Below are 19,875 nucleotides of genomic sequence, written 5' to 3'. Positions count from 1 at the left end.
TATCAATGAACTCCTGCGTCTTTTGTGTGTTTAGAGACTGAGTAAGCGAGTTCCATGAGGAGGGTGATGGCAGAGACAACCACCCCGAGGCCCAACACTATGAAGGCGCCTTGTAGATGTTCTAGGTTCAATACTCCTTTACCTCGAGCCTGTGGAGATGACAAAACAAATACATAGATAGATTAATGGATAGATAGATAAACAGACAGACAGATAGATAGATAAATAGACAGATACATAGACAGACAGATAGATAAGTAGGTAGATACACCGATAGATATTGTTTATAGTGTTAAGATATACGGAAAGAAAAAGTGGAGAAACAAAAGATGAAAAAAGCACAGAAACAAGACAGCATTTGTGTGTGTGTGTGTGTGTGTGTGTGTGTGTGTGTGTGTGTGTGTGTGTGTGTGTGCGTGCGCGCGCTAGCATTTTATTTAATGTCACCCCAGATTATTTTATTCAACTGAGAGTGAGTCATAGAAGTTTAAGCTTGTTATACTCTCCTCACTTTAACTTGGTCCAGATTTTCGTCCTTGTGAAGCTTATTTCTCGTCGTTCAGTGGTAGAATGAGACAATACTACGGTTCTACACATTTTTCATAGCACTTCTTCGTGACTAGCATCATACTCTAGTCTCTACCTATTGCCATTACAGCATAAAAGATGGAGAGAGGATATTTTTAGGCCAGGTTAAAGTAAGAGGAGTATGGTACTATACTGTTTTTATTTTAACTTGACCTAAAGTTGTCATCTCTCCATCTTCAGTCCTCAGTTGTAACAATAAAACTAGGGGAGGCGGTGGCTGAATCGGTAGAGAGGCGGCCTGCAGTCCTAATGGACCCAGGTTCGAATCCCGGCTGGGGCAGGGAACAGTTTAAGGATTTGAATTTCATAAAAAGCAGACTTTTCTGATCTACCAGATGACCCGCCGACATGTCATAAAAATACCCCCGCTAATACCAGTACACCAGTCCTGTATGAGACAGCCCTAGGAAGTATTCAATATGGATGGTGGGTGTTAGCGCCGAAGTGGTGACATGTGGAGATGTAGGAGGACTACTGGGCCCCAGGGAGGACTACTGAGACTTGGGAATAGGCACCATGAGGCCTTTGCCCAGGGTCGGACACGTTAAAAAAAAAAAAAAAATGTGATGATGGTCACAAAGACGTGCCATGGGAAAGCTGAACAGCTAATGTATTGTCCTTTTCCTCCTCTGAGCCATGCGAAATAAATTGCAAAAAGATGAAACTCTGAGCCAGATTAAGGCAAAAAGAGTATAGTATTTGTAGTCCCAGGCTCATCTGAACCTGAACCCAGTGGACTGCAGCCTGGTTACCCATCTGCAGATCATCAGCCTCTTTGTGGGTGGGGGGAAGGGAGGGAATTATGGGACGTTCATCTTACTAGGCAGCGGAGCCACTCAGTCATATCGGTACAACCACGTGAAGGCGTCCTCTCCAAAGCCCTTTGTGTCATATGGGTAAATTTCATCTTTTTCACACTAATGTTCCAAGCCTCGTAACTCTTCTTCATAAGCGATTTATTTCACCTATTACATCTTAACATCCTCATGTCACCGATGCAAACCATGACGAAATGAAAAAGCTGTAAGCTAACTGCAAGGTAAAATTAAGGAGAACTGTGCAACATAAACGCTTAGAGAAAAAGTCTTTAACGTTTCTTACGCCAGTGAGAAGCAAGACAAACACTAATGCCGTAATTAAGATATCAGACCCATGCTTAACTCAAGGCCGAACTTCAGCCAGTGAGACATCCCGTGTACAACTAACAAATCTTGGAAAAAAAAAATCGCTAAGGAAGTGTTACTGTAATGCTTCCTTTGTCATCTAAAACACGTTAAAAGTAAGAAAATACGCTATGAGAAAGTGTTACAAAGCCTCCTGTAGAAGAAAAATACGTTTAACGATTCCCAAATCATGGGCGAACATTTGCCAGTGACATTTGCTGTATGCAGCTAATTCTCTCGCTCGAACACCAAATTTTGTCACAGTTTGGACCCCCGACAATATGTACCTGAGCGAAAGATTTATAATATCAGCAAGAAATGGAGGCAGGGGTCGGGAGGAGATCTCTGTACTAGAGCAGCGAACTTTTTGAATATCTCAGCCATCTTGAAATTACAAGACAGACACCAATAGCATAAAAATCCTCAGTTATTTTCATTTTATAGACAACTCGTCATACGTAATTCCCAATAGTTTTTCCGTAAATCGAGGGAAAAAATATATATAAGGGAAATCAGCGTAACAGTCTGCTCCGCAAGAAATAACGGTCTAAGGTTGCCTGAGCAGCGCAGCAGTATTTTTCAACGATTGCTGAGAGAGTTGGTTTAGGAAGTGTGGGGGCATAATTTTAATGTAATCTAATAAGTTCTTTCAAGTATTTTCAGGTCAGGAAATCAGAGGAAGATGATGAGCCACATGAGACAATATTTAGCACTGCCTGACTTGCTCGCTCGCTCCAACATGTTCCGCACTTTCAGTGTGGACAGTTAGTACATGGTAAATCTTGCAAACAAACCGCTAAGGAAGTTGTGCTACGAGTCAATTACGGGCGAACTTTTTCCCAGGAAGCTTCCGGTGTGCAAATAATAAATCTTGGAAATAAATCGCTAAGGAAGAGGTGATACGACTCACTTACTTGCGAACTTTTTCCCAGGAGGCTTCCGGTGTGCAGTTGATAGATCTTGGAAAGGATGCCGGTCTCCAGAAGGCGGATGAGGTTGTCTGAGATGAGGCGGGTGTAGGGGGTGTTGCGACGCAGTAACCAGATCATAAAGTTGTTGTATATCTGTGGAAGTAGGTACACTATACCACCAGCTGTGTGTCGGTGTATATATATATCTATTTATCTATCTGTCTGTGGGTGTAGGGGTGTTGCTACGTATTATCCAGATCATAAAGTTGCTGTATATCTGTGGAAGCAAGTACACTATAGCACCAGCTGTGTGTTTGGTTGTTTATCTTTGTTTCTTCTTATTTGTTTATCTGTCTACCGTCCAGTGTGTCTGATTACCTATCTGTCTATCTATCTATGCTTGTCTGTCTATGCCTGTATAATTATGTCTGTCAGTCTGTATCTATGTCAACTTTCGTATCTATTAATCTAAATGTCTTTCTTATTGTGTGTGTGTGTGTGTGTGTGTGTGTGTGTGTGTGTGTGTGTGTAAAATCTGTCCATCTATCCATCTCTCTATCCTTCTGTCTGTATGTTTGGCTGTCTGTTTATCTCTACACCACCCACCTTCTCTCTCATAATATAAGTATCCCGAGTCAAATTCTTGCGATGCTGCGTGTAAATCAGATAATCAACAGGGCAAATTAAAGTATGTGTCCTCTGCATCACCAGCTCCAGCGTGGCCCCATACGGATCATGGGTGGTAATGTCGGGGTCGATGTATAGCCTCCTCCCCAGTTCGGCTAGCATGGGGTTCTCTGAGCTCCTTAAGGCATCTGGTACAAAGCTTCCATATTCGTACATCACGGGTCTGGAGAGAGAGAGCGAGAATGATCATGAATCATCATTGTCATTGCCATCATCATCACCATTACCACTCTAGACTTCTTCCTCACTCCGTAATAAGAACAAAAAGGAAAGAAACCGCCTCTTTTTATTCTAACTTGGCCTAAAATTGTCATCTCGTTATCCTGAATGCTGAGTTGTAGCAATAAATTAACCTTCGAAACTGATACTAGTCACGAAAAAGTGCATTGTAGAGACGTGGCATTGTCATTTTCTGCCACTGAGCTACGTGAAACATGCTGCAAAAGGACAAAAATCTGGGCCAGGTTAAGGTAACATAAGAAAAGGTAAGAGGTGTCCACAGTAAGGTATGGAACATGATGGAGTCGAGCAGCTATTGAGATAAAACACAACTGGAGGATATTAAACACAAATTTTATTCTAATTCACCATTTTCTCTGTAGTTGCACCTTTGCCTTGATTTTTTTTTTTTTTTAGCCGTTTGATTTCAATTAAAATGAAATAAGCAGAGATGTGGCAAAGCCCTAATTCTCTCGTTTTCCTGAACTTCAGTCCTCTGGATTCTCTATGCTTTGTTTTCGGCTGGCCTGTCATTCTCACACTAATATGTTGTGTACATCTCCATTCTACCTACTATGAAAAATTCTTTGTTTTGCTCAAAGATGGAAACACTATCAGTTTAATGTTTCTCTAAAATCTCCATTCCAGTTAATTTCAGTGTTCACCACCACCTTTGGCTCTCGTTCAAATCAGCTGATCACCGTGGTGAACAAGCCTGTTGTCTTTTCTGTCCCTAATGACAGAGCAGCATGTACTCGTACACCACCCTCATTGCATCCCTGACCATCTTTCCTTCTGCTTACTCTGTCAATTTTTCCTCTCCATTGGGCTCCTTCGACCACAACCTTATCACCTTCATCTGTCCTATCGTTCCAGTAAGACCTGTGGACCATCGCAAGAATGGGCAGCATTGGCCCTTTGGAGCTGCTGACTGGTAACCCCTCAGGCGGTACTTCTATGATTTTCCCTAGAATGACTCTTGCTTCCATGGCCGAGAGCCATCTGAGTTTGCCTTGCACATTATGAATGTTGGTCTCTCGGGCATGGAAGCAGACATTCGTTTCTGATATCTTTTGACTACTGAAAAAAAGAAAAATGTTAAGTCATGCTTGTTCTAATGTGTCCACAACAAGGAGAAGGCCTAGATAAAGTACCGGAGCTAATACAACCTGAATCTCGCCTCTGTTATATCTCCGTCTGGAATTGTGGTAGGTGGGGGCGCCCATCATCCACCAACTTAGTGTAGTACTGTTTTTAGGGTAGCGCTACATCGAGTGGCAAGCCAAATGATTTCCTGTAAACCAGGAGAGCATTACCAGCACTGGATGGTAACCTTATAACCAACCGACACGTGTTCCCTACGTGACAGCAAGTGGATTAGCAGAAGGTTAGTGCCCCTCCTCGGAGAAAAACTAACTAAAAATACAAACAAGAAGCCTTGAACCAGGACTGACCAAAAGATGACTAACGACCGAACAAAGGATATGATACAGATGGCGACGAGGAATGAAAGAGGTGCAAATGATGAGGTCAAAGAGAGTGAGATTGTTCAGGTGCTTGAGGGTGCGAAAGTGGATGAATGTGGATTAAGTGAAACTAAATGGCGAGGAGAGACTTTGAGAGAATAGGAGTAAGGACGGGGCATATGTGCGGGAATAGGTGAGAATGAGAGGGCAAAAGGAGTGTGTATCACTGTGAGTAACAGATGGAAGGAGAATAAAAGAGAGTATGGATCAGTTAGCTCAAGGATTATGTGGGTAAGATTGAAAGTTGGACTACAAATGTGGGCGATTGTGTGTGTGTATGCACCAAAGCAAGATAGTGCAAGCATAGTGAGAGAACAGTTTTGGACAAATGAGGAAATGTGCATCATCACCACCATCACCACCACCATCACCACCATCATCATCACCATCGCCATCTCCACCATCAACACCACCATCACCACCATCATCACCACCATCACCATCATCACCAACATCATAACCTTCACCACCACCAACACCACCACCATCATCATACTATTTTTTCACTTTCATTCCATACCTGAGGGACCTGGTAACACCTCTTCCCTAGCGATTTATTCTGCCTTTTACCCATTAATATCATCTTGTATGTTATTGCTGTAAACTATGTCGACATTGAAGCTTTATAAATAATCATATAAGTCAGTGTTAAGATATAATACGCAAAATACAGGGTAGTCCATATGTAGCGCTCCTCTTACACCTCGCCGGGCCATTTCTCGTGTGCTGTGGGGGCGGCTCAGTCATCGCTATATCCATCCTCCATTATTTATTTCCAACCCCCACTGTCACGCCCACGCCAGCAGACTGAGCCATCCCCGCAACACAATAATCAGATGAGTTACTTGTGCAGCGCTATTTCCGGACTACCCTCCATAAAATCCTCCAGCCAATGTTTAGTAAACTGTGCGTGTTCAATTTTGCCAAATATTTTCGTTCTTTTCCACTTTATTTCACGTAGCTCAGTGGTGGAGTTTGACAGAACTTTGGCAATGCATCCTTTCCATAGCACTTCTTCGTGATTAGCATTGTATGAAACTTTGACATATGCGAGTATATAGAGCTTGTAAAATGTCTTACGTAAGAGAGAGAGAGAGAGACACACACACACACACACACACACACACACACACACACACACACACAGAAGCTTACAAATCAACTCACGTAAGATGGGATTCCGCCAGATCTTTCACGGTCTCAAGTTTGGCAGGGTAGACGGGCACTGTCAGAATGACTACGAGGTTGCTTGTATATCCGGCCGCTAAGATGTCTACCGCAATCCACCACACCACCAACCACACCCTCGCCCACCACACTGTTATCTCCTTATCCGGCATGGACTGTCCTATCAATCCAGACCCTACCTGCAAGAAGAGGGAGAAGGAAATAGCGATGGTGATAATAATAATAATAATAATAATAATAATAATAATAATAATAATAATTATTATTATTATTATTATTATTATTATAATGTTTGGTTATAATTTGCCCTCTTGATTTTGAGATATTCCGGCAACACGCAGATGCACATACAGACACACACACAGACTCATGCGGTTAAAGTATCGCCCCACTAGGTGGCCAATAATAATATACTACAACTACTACTATTACTGCTACTACTACTACTACTACTACTAACAATAATAATAATAATAATAATCAATCCATTCATCCATCATACTATCCTAAGTTACCCCATAGAGGAGCGCAGGAAGCCTGGCATAGGCAAGTTGGTGCCGACTTTTAAGATGAGCGTATCATCTTAAATTCTCTCTCATAATAATAATGATAATAATAATAATATTGGCAGGACCCCAGGGCATAAATCAGCGAAGGAGCGTCTCTCCATTTTGGCCTGTGCCAGCGCTGATGGCTCTCATCGCCTATAGTCAGTCATAGTAGGTAAGAGCAAGCGACCCAGGTCACTGAAGGACATCATGGTCATTGTTCCTGTGTAGTGCCATGGTAACAAGTTAACCTGGTTTAACCAAGATATCATTCATGGCTGGTTCCACCACAGCTACGACCCTTCCATGCAGCAGCACCAAAAAGTTGTAGCATCAGTCGTGACAACATGAAGGCAGCGCTGCTGCTAGACAATGCACCAGCCCATCCTTCCTCTGCTGAACTGCAGCAAGGATGGACGAATCAAGCAATGATCCTGACAGTAACATCACTGACCTTACCCAGACCATGGACCATGGAGTTACAGAGAGTGCAGAGGCACTTCAGAATGCTCTACTTGCACCAGTTCATCATTGTGACTGTGGATGGGATAGACCAGGAAGACTATGAAGACAACAGAGGCAAGAAAACCCAGTACAGATTCAAGAAATACAACATCAAAGATGCCATCATCAACCTGGCAGAAGCGTGGAAGAAACTGTCTCTTGCCAGTAGGTGGTGCAAACTCCTCAGAGCCCCCAAGACTCCAGTACCACTGCATGATATTTATGGGTTTGAGCCACTGAGGATGGCAGAAATCTTGGTAGCTGCAGGGCAGAGTGATCTTGTTGAGGAGAGGTTGCAAAAGTTGCTGGATGAGGAGGCTTGTGTGCCCAGCTACCATCATCAGACAGAAGAGAGGACTGGATGAACTACAAGACTGGACACTGGCAAAGGAGAAAGACGAAGAGAAGAAGGAGAAGACATCTGAACCGTCTCTGGATGCAGCCCTTGATGCTGCAAACACCATCCTGGCCGTGAAGATAAGGTCGGAGGACCTCTGGTTCAACATTATGAGGTCATGCGGCTAACCTGGTTGGAGTTAATACAGCTGTAGCAGCCAAGGAAAATCCTGGATAAGATCTTCTAGTTTTTCAAGCATGTGCCGACTGCCAAGAGGCTCTGCACAGTCAGATACCTCCAATGTGCACATGGCAGCAACATCATCAGCCAGCCTCCACATAACCTCAGGATCCAGCAGTACAGCCTTCAGGACCCCAACACCTCAGGACTCTGTATCAGATGTGACACAAGAGCCACCAAAAATCATCTTTGCCAACAGTGACGATGAATAACACTTAATTCAATCTGAGGCATACAAGAAGAGTGGAAGTGTGAGCATCTGCATCCATCTATACAGGTGAAGGGCACATTGCATGAGTTTCCTACCCCTTTCACGCCAGCCTGGTCTGAAATTACCATCTTCTCATCATAATTGCTGAGTTGTGAAAACAGACTAGTAATATTGTCTAGTCATGAAATGGCGCTATGTCAAAGGTGTGAAAAAATGAGACAGGTTAGTTTAAAAGGGGTATAGTTTTCATTTTTATTATTAGAATATAAGACTTTACTAATTAATATTCTAACATGTACTTGAAATCCCACTTCAGGGGAGACCATCGGATAGAACAGAGTATCTATTTCAGTGGATTTCCCCCCATTAGTCTGTTATAATGAGGGTCCACTTTATATACATACCGTACATATCTATATCTATCAGTCAATCTATCTGTCTATCTATCTATCTATCTATTATATATATATTATATATATATATATATATATATATATATATATATATATATATATATATATATATATATATATATATATATCTATATATATATATATATATATATATATATATATATATATATAGATATATATATATATATACCCAGGCTGCTTCCCCAAAGGAAAGGGAGGTAGCCGAGACAGGACGACACACTCCCACTTTACTCATCCACTCAAACACATTCATTAGCATCTTAGCTCTAATTGGGAGAAGGGACAGATCCTCACCATACCACACCGCACGAGGGTCAACTGCGCAGTGCAATCAGTGACATCCGCAGCAGGGCCCGACGACAGACCTGGTTTACTCCTGCCACATCATAATAGACCCATCCCCTTATCCGCACGTGACCTGATCAGCTGATCAAACCAAATGCGGGAGAATATCCCCTCAGGGCTGCGTGATCACTTATTCATTCACAATTTCTCTCCATTTATTTCTGTCATGCACAGCCACTCTTCCTTGCTCAACAGACATCCCTCTCGCATCCAATGCTTTCTTCACACTGTCCATCCATCCAGTTCGTGGTCTTCTTCTCAGCCTTACACCTCTAACATCAGCTCTAGTTATCTTTTTCACCAATCGTTTATTATCCATTCTCTCCATATGCCCAAACCATCGCAACACCCTCTGCTCAACTCGATCAGCCATCTCCCAAACAACTCCAGTTCTCCGTCGCGCTTCATTACTTCTCACTCAATCGATACACATCTCTCCACTCATACTCCTCAGACACCTCATCTCAATTACATTCAGACTATATATATATATAGACAGAGAGAGAGAAAGAGCCTCTGTGGTACAGTGGCAAAGTGGGCGTTTAACATGGGTGAGCCAGGGTTCGCGCCCAGCCAGGGTCATAAACTTTGGGAGTGTTCACCCGGCCACGTACTGCATTGGTGGACACAAGAGATGAACCAGTGTTGCATAGTATAAAGTATGCTTGGATCCAGTCGGCTTGTGCGGGCCGATTACGCTTGGTTCACAGACTACACACACATCCAAAGCCACTCCAACACTACAATTACACTTACAAGCACTTCTCACCCTACATACAATCTCTACCAGACAGCCTAAGCCACTTGGTAGAGATTCATTGGCTGTATTGTCCCGACTTCGGTCGCGATACTCCGGTCCTGCAGTGGATACTCAAACGGCTGATGACGATGATTATATATATATATATATATATATATATATATATATATATATATATATATATCCAAATCAAATTAAGAATACACACACACAATCTCTTTGTCTTTCTATCTATATGTCTATCTATATCTACCGGTATCTATCAATCTATCAATCAACATCAATAAAATCACCTTGAGGGCAACGTTGACAGGATCATTGATAACACGTTGTTGATACAGAAGCAAGGCGAGAGACGAAGCCACCACAATGGTCGTAGCTGCCAGCAGTCCCCACATAAGCATTGAAAAAGGGTACAGAACATTCCTCCAACGCGGCAATGGCTGCGGGACGCGTAAAATGAAGGCGAAATTAGTGCCCCAGTGAGGATAGGTGAGATCGAAGTCGTGAAGTCGATCCCTATTCGGCTGAAGAACGTTGACTGTCATGTCCTTCCTATGGTACATCACTTGGCCAAGCATGCCTGTGTAGGTGCCGTTTACTTTACGAGCGAACTCAACATTCGGGAGGGGAATCACGATCACCCCAAACCCATACTTGTCTCCGATGATGTTCAAGGCGTCTACATTCCCCCCTACGCAGCCACCATTTTTGTCGTAGTAAACGAAAGGATTATCGTAGCATAGGGCCGAAACCTGCAAAATCTTGCTCCCGAAATCCAGGAAGCGAGGCGGGAAAAGAGACTTGAGTGTGTAAAGTTTACTAGGGTTCCAAACTTCCAATGGAGCTTTTGTAAGTGAGCGTCCTTGTCTGTTGTGCTGTGTGGGTAGGCTGGTGTAGGAATATATGTATGTTTTTCCTGCTTTAACGACCGACTGCAGAAGTAGGATGAATTCTGAGCGTTGGACGACAGGTTGACTCAAAATTGAGGTCGTGTTGAGATATGGGTCAAGACAGAAGAGGACCAGGTAGCAGGGATTCCAGTCTCTGTTGCCTTCCAGGAGGAGGAGAAATGAAGTAGGATCACTGTAAAAGATGATGACAGCAGTAAGTCTTGATCCCCTGATGTGATGTTGGGGACGTGGAGTATGGAGGAGTGAGTGTTGGCTGGCGAGGTAGACGGGAGTGAGGGAAAGTCCCGCTGCTGACAGCGCCTGACTCAGATCTAGTAGGCGATGGCTGTGGTCCTCGCTCACCACCAGGAGGTCCTGCCCACGCAAAGGACCCCCAACCAGCAATGACAGAGTGTTTGTTGGAAGGGTGTTGCTGTCTGGGGGAGAAAAAGAATGTATTGTAGTTGGTTGGTTTTCATCTGAAGGAACTGGGCAATGACAGAGTGTTTGTTGGAAGGGTGTTGCTGTCTGGGGGAGAAAAAGAATGTATTGTAGTTGGTTGGTTTTCATCTGAAGGAACTGGGGCACTTCTGTTTCCTTGAATACTAAGTTGTGGCTGTATGAACTTTGAGGATGCATTGGTATGGTTGGCCTAAAACTGTCATCTTCCCATCTTGATTGTTGATTTGTGACAGTACATTAGCACTAGAGTACAATGCTGGTCACGAAGAAGTTCAATGAAACGGACGTAAAGCCAGTGTACCATCTTATTCTACCACTAAGCTACCAATGGACGAAAATCTAGGCCAAGATAAAAGAACAATACTCTTTTTACTCTAACTTGGCCGAAAATTAACAACTCTCCAGCTTGAATGCTGAGCTGTAGCGATAAATTAACACTATAATATGATGCTATTCATGAAGTGATGTGAAAAGAATGTAGAGCCATAGTATTGCCGCTTCCTGCCACTGAGCCACGTGAAATAAGCAACCAATGGACGAAAATCTAGACCAGGTTAGGGTAAAAGAGTAATTTTCCTTCTCTAGTAAGGGGAACTTTCTTAACCTCAAAAAAATCATCTGGTAATAGGATATTTAAATATGAATATATACGTTGATCTCACTATTCGGAAGGGGTTGTTATTGTGCCCTGAGGTTCATCTGAAACATGAACCCGGTGGACTGAAGGCTTAATTCGCTCATCTTCCCCAGTCCAACCTCTTCCTTTCGATGAACAGGGCAGTAGTTGAATGACGTTCGTTTTAAACTGGGAATTGAGCGGCTTGATTACATTAGTCCCACCACATGAAGGCGTCTCTTATAAAATGTGAACCTGGTGGACTGCAGGCTTAAATTGTCGTTCTCCTGCAGTCCACAATCCTTCTTTCTGTGGATACGGAAGTAGATAAGGGAGTGAAGAGAGAAACCTGTGTTTTACATAGGAAAAATCATCCAATATATTACCACTATGTCGGGAAGCGAACCCGGTATGCTGCCTGGCTCTGACCTGAGAGTCCCGGGTTTGATTCCCGGCATATTGGTAATATATTGGATAGCTGAGGGAGGTTTGAAAAACAAGGTAGTTGAGCCACTCAGCTATATCGCTACCACCACATGAATGCCTCTCTTCCCAGCACCAAGGAAGTTACAAAAGAAAATACAACACTGGGGTGGGATACTCAAACATATTTACGATCCAGGCCCTGTCGTAACTGTGATGGGTTTTGACAGGAGGAACTGGAGACATGGAAACTTTTCTTTCTCTGTCCTTCCACCCAAAATAAACAACAGAAAACAGATAACATAACAGAAAACAGACACCAGATAACATAACAGACAACACATAACGGACAACAGATATAACAGTTTCCCTCAAGTAACCAGGAATTGTTTTGGACGAAAGAACGCCAGCCAGGGAAAGATTCTAATGTCGTTAAGCATCCCGCAAAGACTAATCCGAGATACGACAGGGAATCCACCATGAAATACCTTTAATCCCACCCCTGGACTGTATTCTAAGTGGCTTTGGTGATTCCATAACACCTTTTTATTAGCTATTTGTTTTGCACATAGTGCCTCAGTATCCTCTTGGTGGTAGGCTAGTAGTAGTAGCAGTAGTAGTAGTAGTAGTAATAGTAGTAGTAGTAGTAGTAGATGTTGTTGTTGTTGTTATTCCCTTAGGTTCATCTAAAATGTGAGCCCAGTGGACTGCAGGCTTAAGTTGCCCTCCTGCATTCCACCATCCTCCTTTGGAGGGATAGGGAGGGAGTTGAGAGAAGTTTGTATAACCGGGCAGCTCCACAGCCATGTTAAATTAGTGCCACAGCAGGAAGGCGTTCCCCTCCAGCACCTGTGTCGATGAGAAGAGACAGCACGAAAGAAAATGTCAAGTATAATATTCAAATTAAATAGATAAGGAAGAGGTGTTAAGAAGCCTCCTGCACCACTTAGAATACGTCCCACTGTCACACTGGAAGAAGCTAAGACTTTCTGAAGGAGGCTGAAGGGAAGACGGAAGTTAGGAGGAGGAGAAATTATAATATCTTAGCCTGTACTTCGTTCATTTTAACTTGGCGGATATTTCCTCCTTTCTGCACCTATTTCCAGTAACACACTGACAGACTAAGGCAAGACTACGGCTCTACATCCCTCCCATTGAACTTCTTCGTGACTAGCATCATAGTCAAGGGTCAGTCTCTCGTATCAGCTGAATATTCATGATGGAGAGATGGCCATTTTACACCTAGCTGAAGTGAACAGTGAATAACCATAAAACTGCCCTCTCTCCATTCTCAGTACAGAGCAGTAACAAGAGATTAACACTAGAATATGGTGCTAGTCACAAAGAAGTGCTTAAAAAGAGATGTTAAGCCGCAGTGCTGCCTTTTCCTACCCATGGGCTACGGGAAAAAAGCTGCTAAATGAAAATCTCCCCGAGATCGTTAACATATTGGGTCATTTTTACTCTTTATACTCCTATGTCGTGGTGCTGGAGAGGGACGTCTTCACGTGGTGGCACCGATATAACCAGGTGGCTCACTTGCCAGGTTATACATATGTCCCTCAACTGTTTCAATGTTCCCCTACAGGCGGACGGTTGAATGCAGGAGGAAGGCGATTTCAGCCTGCACTCCACTGGGTTCACGTTTCAGATGAACCTGATGATGTAACTGCTACTACTACTACTGCTATTACTACTACTGCTACTACTACTACTACTACTACTATTACGACTACGACTGCAACTACTACTACTACTACTACTACTATTACCACCACCACCACCACACCATAACTACTACTACTACTACTACTTTTGCTGCTGCTGCTACTACTACTACTACTACTACTACTACTACTACAACAACAACTACTGCTACAACTATTACAGTAGAGTCGAATTCTAAGTGACATAGGAGGCTTTGTAGCACCTGTTCCACGGCGATTTATTTTTCATGTGACACCTTACGCTATTTATATGTTATTTAAGCCATTTGAATTTCCGTGTAGTTTGCCCCTTTGACATACAAGAGGATAATGAGGTGTAACAAAATAAATCGCCAAGGAATTAGGTGTTACAAAACCTTGGCCACATGATCACGTTCAGTTTCGAAAAATAATCTATTGTATTGTTGGCGTTACATTCTCTCTCTCTCTCTCTCTCTCTCTTCGGGAGGTCGCAAGTTCGAGCCTCGCCCGGGCTACCGTTGCCGGGAGGGGTAGCGCCCTCCTGTAACCCAGCGGGGCTATATGGCCTTAGTTGCCTAGCTCGGGGAATTCATTTCTCAATTTCTCTCTCTCTCTCTCTCTCTCTCTCTCTCTCTCTCTCTCTCTCTCTCTCTCTCTCTCTCTCACCGGATGACACTGGGAAGCAGCGCAGGGCTTCAGCAGGGGCGGCGAGGGAAGCGAAGAGAGAGAAGCAGAGGCAGTGTTGTGTGTATGAAGGCGCCATGGCGAGTGACAACACCTGCCCCGCCACACCACCACCAGACCTTTAGAAACACCAGCACCTTATAGCCGGCACCAGGGGGCTTGGCGCAGGCGTGTGGAGGGAGACAGAGGAAGGGGGAGAGAGAGAAGGAGGAGAGGGAGAAAAATAAGGGAGGTGGGGAGGAAAGGGAGGATGTGGAAGTGGGGAGAAGGTCAAATTCACGAACGAACGTATATGGCTAAGTTCTTGTTGTGTGACCTATTAATATTAGTTTATTGTTAGTATTATTATTGATAGTAGTAGTAGTAGTAGTATATCAGAGTTTGAGGGACGTTTGTGTATCCTGTATCTCCGCCACCCAGCCATGTCAGTGCCACCACTTGAAGGCGTCCCTCTCCACACCTGAGAGACTTGATTCCTTGATTAACATGAATCCCAATTTGTCATTCTTATCTGGAGGATGTTTATATAACCAGACAGTTGAGCCGCCTAGTTATATCGGTGCCACCACACGAAGGCGTCCCTCTCCAGCGCCAGTAGAGTGGAAAACAATGAATTAATAGCTGAACGATTACTGCTGACATTTTCTTGATTGTCTGGTGCAAATGTGATCTTGTTTTGGGACACAGGAGCCAAAACAACAGCCGCATCAACTCAAAGGCTGACGTTCGTATGCAAACAGCCAATTTTGTGAAGGGTTTATATGGCACACCTGCTGAGTATTTGATGGGGTGGGTTAGCCTGCATGCCACGTTATAGACTGCGTTCAGCAGGGAGGTAGAGAAGCTGTTACCTTCACTTAATCATTGGATGTGGTTAGCCTGCATGCCACGTTATAGAGTGCGTTCAGCAGCGAGGTGCAACAGTCACACCTTAACACTTATCATGGGTTCAAGCCCTTCAGTCCGAAAACGTATCACTGATTTTAATCCTGCTGCCACAGAGCGATTTTATAGACGTTACTACTACTACTACTACTACAATTCTACTACTACTACTACTACTATTACTACTACTACTACTACTATTACTACTATTATTACTACTATTATTACTACTACTACTACTACTACTACTACTACTACTACTACTGCTACTACTACTACTGCTACTACTACTACTACTACTACTACTACTACTACTACTACAACCACCACCACTGCTACTACTACTACTACTACAACCACCACCATCACTACTACTACTACTACTACTACTACTATTACTACTACTGCCATTACTACTACTACTACTGCTGCCGCTGCTGCTGCTGCTCTGCTGCTCCTCCTCCTCCACCTTCTACTACTACTACTACTACTACTACAATCTAATAGTGCTGCAATCTAATAGTGCTATCATTAACTTGAACCTACCATACTTAAAAATGGGTTTCTTTTGTAAATATGTTATTAATCAATTCAAGTTACACTACAGAGTGGACATTACCTGTCATGCCATGGATATAATTCGATCACGAATATCTTGGGTGCAGAACCATGAGCACAGACGAAACCATGTAGTAATCTTAAGGTGAGGCAGTGCTATTTCTTTTATATTTTTTATTGATGCTAGCTTTTTAGATTTTATTTTGACCTCTTTACTTTTTCTTGGTTCCCAGTTTTTATATCTTATTTGGACCATTTTATTATAATTTTATTTTTTGACCTTTTTATTTTTTAAAGCTGCTACCTTTGATATTTTATTGTGATCATTTTACTTTTAATTCATGATAGATAATGTATTTTATTTGGACCTTTTTATTTTTAATTGATGCTATCTTTCATATTTTATTTGGACCTTCTGTTTTGGTTCTTGATGCCAGTTTTATATTTCACTTTGGACTTCTTTTTAATTGCACTGACGGTAGTTTTTATTTTTTACTTTTTTTATTATATTTTATTGATGCTTTTTTTTTTTTCTAATATGTTAATAATGTGTATGCGCACCGTGATGCCCTCAGGTCTTTTAATATGATTATTTTATAGATATATAATTGTACAGTACACCACTTATTATGTGATGTCCATATGTACAGATTTTTTGTATATATATATATATGTACCTCTGCTGCTGTTGATGCCATACTGATGCTGCTACTGCTGCTGATTACCATTATGTATCAATAGATATGAAATAAAGCTGATTGATTGATTGAATGATTGATTGACTACTACTACTACTACCGCTGCTGCTGCTGCTGCTGCTGCTGCTGCTGCTGCTGCTGCTGCTGCTGCTGCTGCTCCTCCTCCTCCTCCTCCACCTTCTACTACTACTGCTACTACTACTAAAACTACAATGCATGGAGGGGTTATGGAAGATCTAACTCCTCCAGTTCTGAAAGTCTCCTCTAACTTAAGAAAATCGTCTGATGTTAGCTTAAAATATAAATCCTCACTCTAAGTTCTAAGCCTTTTACAAACAGAATTTCCAATTACTTAAAGAAATCGTCTTGTTAGCCTGAAGGAAATATCTAGATGTACTAATAACACAGACAGGTTTACTCTGCATTTTTTTTTAAGCCTGTGACTGATACGAAATTGCTTGGTTAAAAAAAAAATGCCGGTGTGTTTGACTAAATTTCCTAAGCATGCCATATGCGGGGAGATGGAGAGGGTCGCCCTCCCGTGGTGGCACCAATATAACAGAGTGGATCCACTGCCCCTTACACTAACGTCCCTCATCTCTCTCCCTCCCTACCCCCGAAAGGAGAATGGTGAACTGCGGTGAAGGTCAACTTCAGCCTACTGTCCACCGGGTTCGCGTTACAAATGAACCTGTGGTTGCAATTACTACTATACTACTACTATACTACTACTACTACTACTACTGCTGCTGCTACTGCTACTATTATTGCAACAACAATCGCGGAAAGATTGTTCTACTACTACTACTACTACTACTACAGTCGCGGAGAGAGCCAACCCTTTCATTCCGCTGATGTATTACTTTTTTATTCTTGCAACCCTCAGACAATTTTAATCAGCTTAGGAGAGACTTTTCGAGCCGGAGGGGTTACATTCAGCCTTCACTAACCCCTCCACTGCCAGACATCCCTCCTTGGCCTAATAAATTGTCAGGAGATAACAGAATTAATGTAGAAAATAAATGCCATAAAATCTATAAGCTTTACGGTCGCGGGAGTCGCGTTCGATATTCTGTTCATCTTAACTTGGCTCACAATTTCGTCCTCTTGCGGTTTATTTTACGTAAGAACAACAGAAAAAGACGATGCTATAGCTGTACATCTCTTCTATAGCACTTCATCGTGACCAGCATCATATTCTAGTGTTAATGCATTGCTGCAATTCGTTATTCAACATGGAGAAGTGTCTTACTCCTTTCACCTTAACTTGGTCCAGATTTTCGCAAATTTGCGGCTTATTGCACATAGCAAAATGGCAGAAATGGACGATGCTATGGCTATGCATCCTTTCCATATCACTTCTTCGTGACCAGCATCATAGTTTAGCGGTAATCTATTGCTACAATTCGTTGCTTTAGATGGTGAGGCGTCAGTCCACCTCCTGTATCTTCTCTCTATCATCCTGACATAGGTATAGTGTGAATCAGTACCGTACAAGAGAATAATTAGGTGTTCTGTGCAGAATAAATCGCTAAGGAAGTAGTGTTAATAAAATAGCCTTAGCCACTTAGAATATAGTCTATAGAGTGGTCCATAAGTAACGCTCCTCTAACACTCAGCTGGGCGATTTCTTGTGTGTTGGGTGAACGGTTCAATTAGTGTTATGTCTCTCCTGCATCATTTATTTCCTGCTCCCAGTGCCGCACCCACGCCCACACCAGCAGACTCAGCCGTCTATGCAACACAAAATACTGCCACATGGGTTGTGGAGCTATTTACAGACCACTCTCTATAACGTTTTGATGTCTCGTAATGAGATTTTTATGGACGCCAAACGATTTCATTCAGTTGAAGAGTAATTTTTCACCCTCTAGACATTAAAAAAACAAAAAAGGTTGAAAAAGGCCAAGAGATTTAAAGATTTCTGAAACCCGTAAATAGCTCCACTGGAAATTCTCTTGGCAGTATCCTATGAGTTGCGAGGACGGCTCAGTCGGCTAGTGTGGGCGTGGTTGTGGAGGTGGGAGTAGGAAATGACTGAATGATACAGGGTAGATACTGATAACACTGAGCCGTCCCCACAACACAAGAGAAAATTAATATCCCGTCAGAATGGCATACAGGGTGGTTCACATATATAACGCTTCCATTACACTCCACCTGGTGTTTTATCGTGTGTTGTGTCTGTCCTGCATCATTCAATTTATTATCCCCATTGCCTCACCCACAACCATGAAGAACGCATCATTTGTACGAAGTCTGCCTTCCAATCCAAATGTTTCTGTTAATTTTTGGAATGGCTTCTCGTACAGTAAGAATTAATGCAGGCTATTTCTAATCCCTCTAGCTGAAACTATATTTCATGATTTGTATAAAAACCGTCTGGAAGCAGCAAGCACCATGGAAAATGAGGAAATATCAGCTGTTTGAATCCACTCCTTCCTACATCCAATCCCACGAACCCCTAATGTCTCTCTTCCTTTTTTTCGTGATATTCATCCCACGAATGCTGCGATACGGGCAAACTAAGAGCCCGTCAGAGATGTGCTTGGCTCATGTGGGCTGTAATTAACGAGGGGGAGGGTAATCTCAAACCTTAGTGAGGAGTAAGTTGAAGGGTACATTGGCTACAATGCTTGCAGGATCAGTTAAGTTGTCCCCGAACCGAGCAAAGCCTGTGCCGGGGCGAGACCTGAGCTGGGTAGTGGCTCGACAGTGAAGGGGATAATGGATGAGTGGTTCCTCAAATCTAACCAGGCAGTGAGAACATGAGTCCAGATCTGCAGCAGAAATATGTTTGTAACAGAGGAACCCCAAGCACAATCACCGGAGTTGCACCAAGAGATAGTTTGGCAGGCCCGGGGGGAGGGTCAGAAGCAGGGCATAAGATGTGGCAATGGCATACCATGTAGTGGAGCAAAAGCCCACAGAAATGTAGAGCTGGTGGTCGTCCCATGACAACCTGCAAATGGTGCCTTTCCAGATGGTGACGATGTGTGAGGTGCCGGGCTGAAGAGCGAATGTGACCTCCAGGAAGAGCAAGCGGCATAAGCAAGCTCATTCCTGGCTATTCCCACATGACCCGGCAGACAATGTAAGATGACTGTGACACTTCTGTTGGTGAGAAGAGAGGTGATGTGAAAGACTGCGGTGAGCAGAAAGACATTATCAGCTACAGAAAAAGAGTGTAGTCTCTGGAGCAATGACAGGGAGTCAGTGTGGATGACTACATGCCCATGAGGACGGTTATAGGCATGGTGCAATGCTTCAAGGATGGCCACGAGTTCCACCTGAAATGCAGAGACTC

The 19,875-nt window shown here is 43.0% G+C and overlaps 1 protein-coding gene across 1 annotated transcript; it reads right to left on the bottom strand.

Annotated features, from left to right (window-relative positions):
• Positions 1 to 2: 2 nt before the first annotated feature.
• LOC145397997 (putative glutamate receptor) lies at positions 3 to 14,506 on the bottom strand. Its single transcript, XM_080270965.1, has 6 exons — positions 14,410 to 14,506; positions 9,955 to 10,991; positions 6,262 to 6,461; positions 3,269 to 3,512; positions 2,666 to 2,815; positions 3 to 149 (listed from the first exon to the last, which is right to left on the bottom strand). Exons 1-6 carry the CDS (start codon positions 14,504 to 14,506, stop codon positions 3 to 5), a joined length of 1,875 nt encoding a protein of 624 aa, XP_080127091.1.
• Between the last annotated feature and the right edge of the window lie 5,369 nt (positions 14,507 to 19,875).

The sequence above is a fragment of the Coenobita brevimanus genome, chromosome 44 (assembly GCF_032717465.1).
Source record: "Coenobita brevimanus isolate Jiangsu-jjx chromosome 44, ASM3271746v2, whole genome shotgun sequence".
In the NCBI taxonomy this organism is placed as follows: domain Eukaryota; kingdom Metazoa; phylum Arthropoda; class Malacostraca; order Decapoda; family Coenobitidae; genus Coenobita; species Coenobita brevimanus.
The sequence above is the reverse complement of the archived record's forward strand: the minus strand, read 5'-3'. Positions and strand labels throughout refer to the sequence as shown.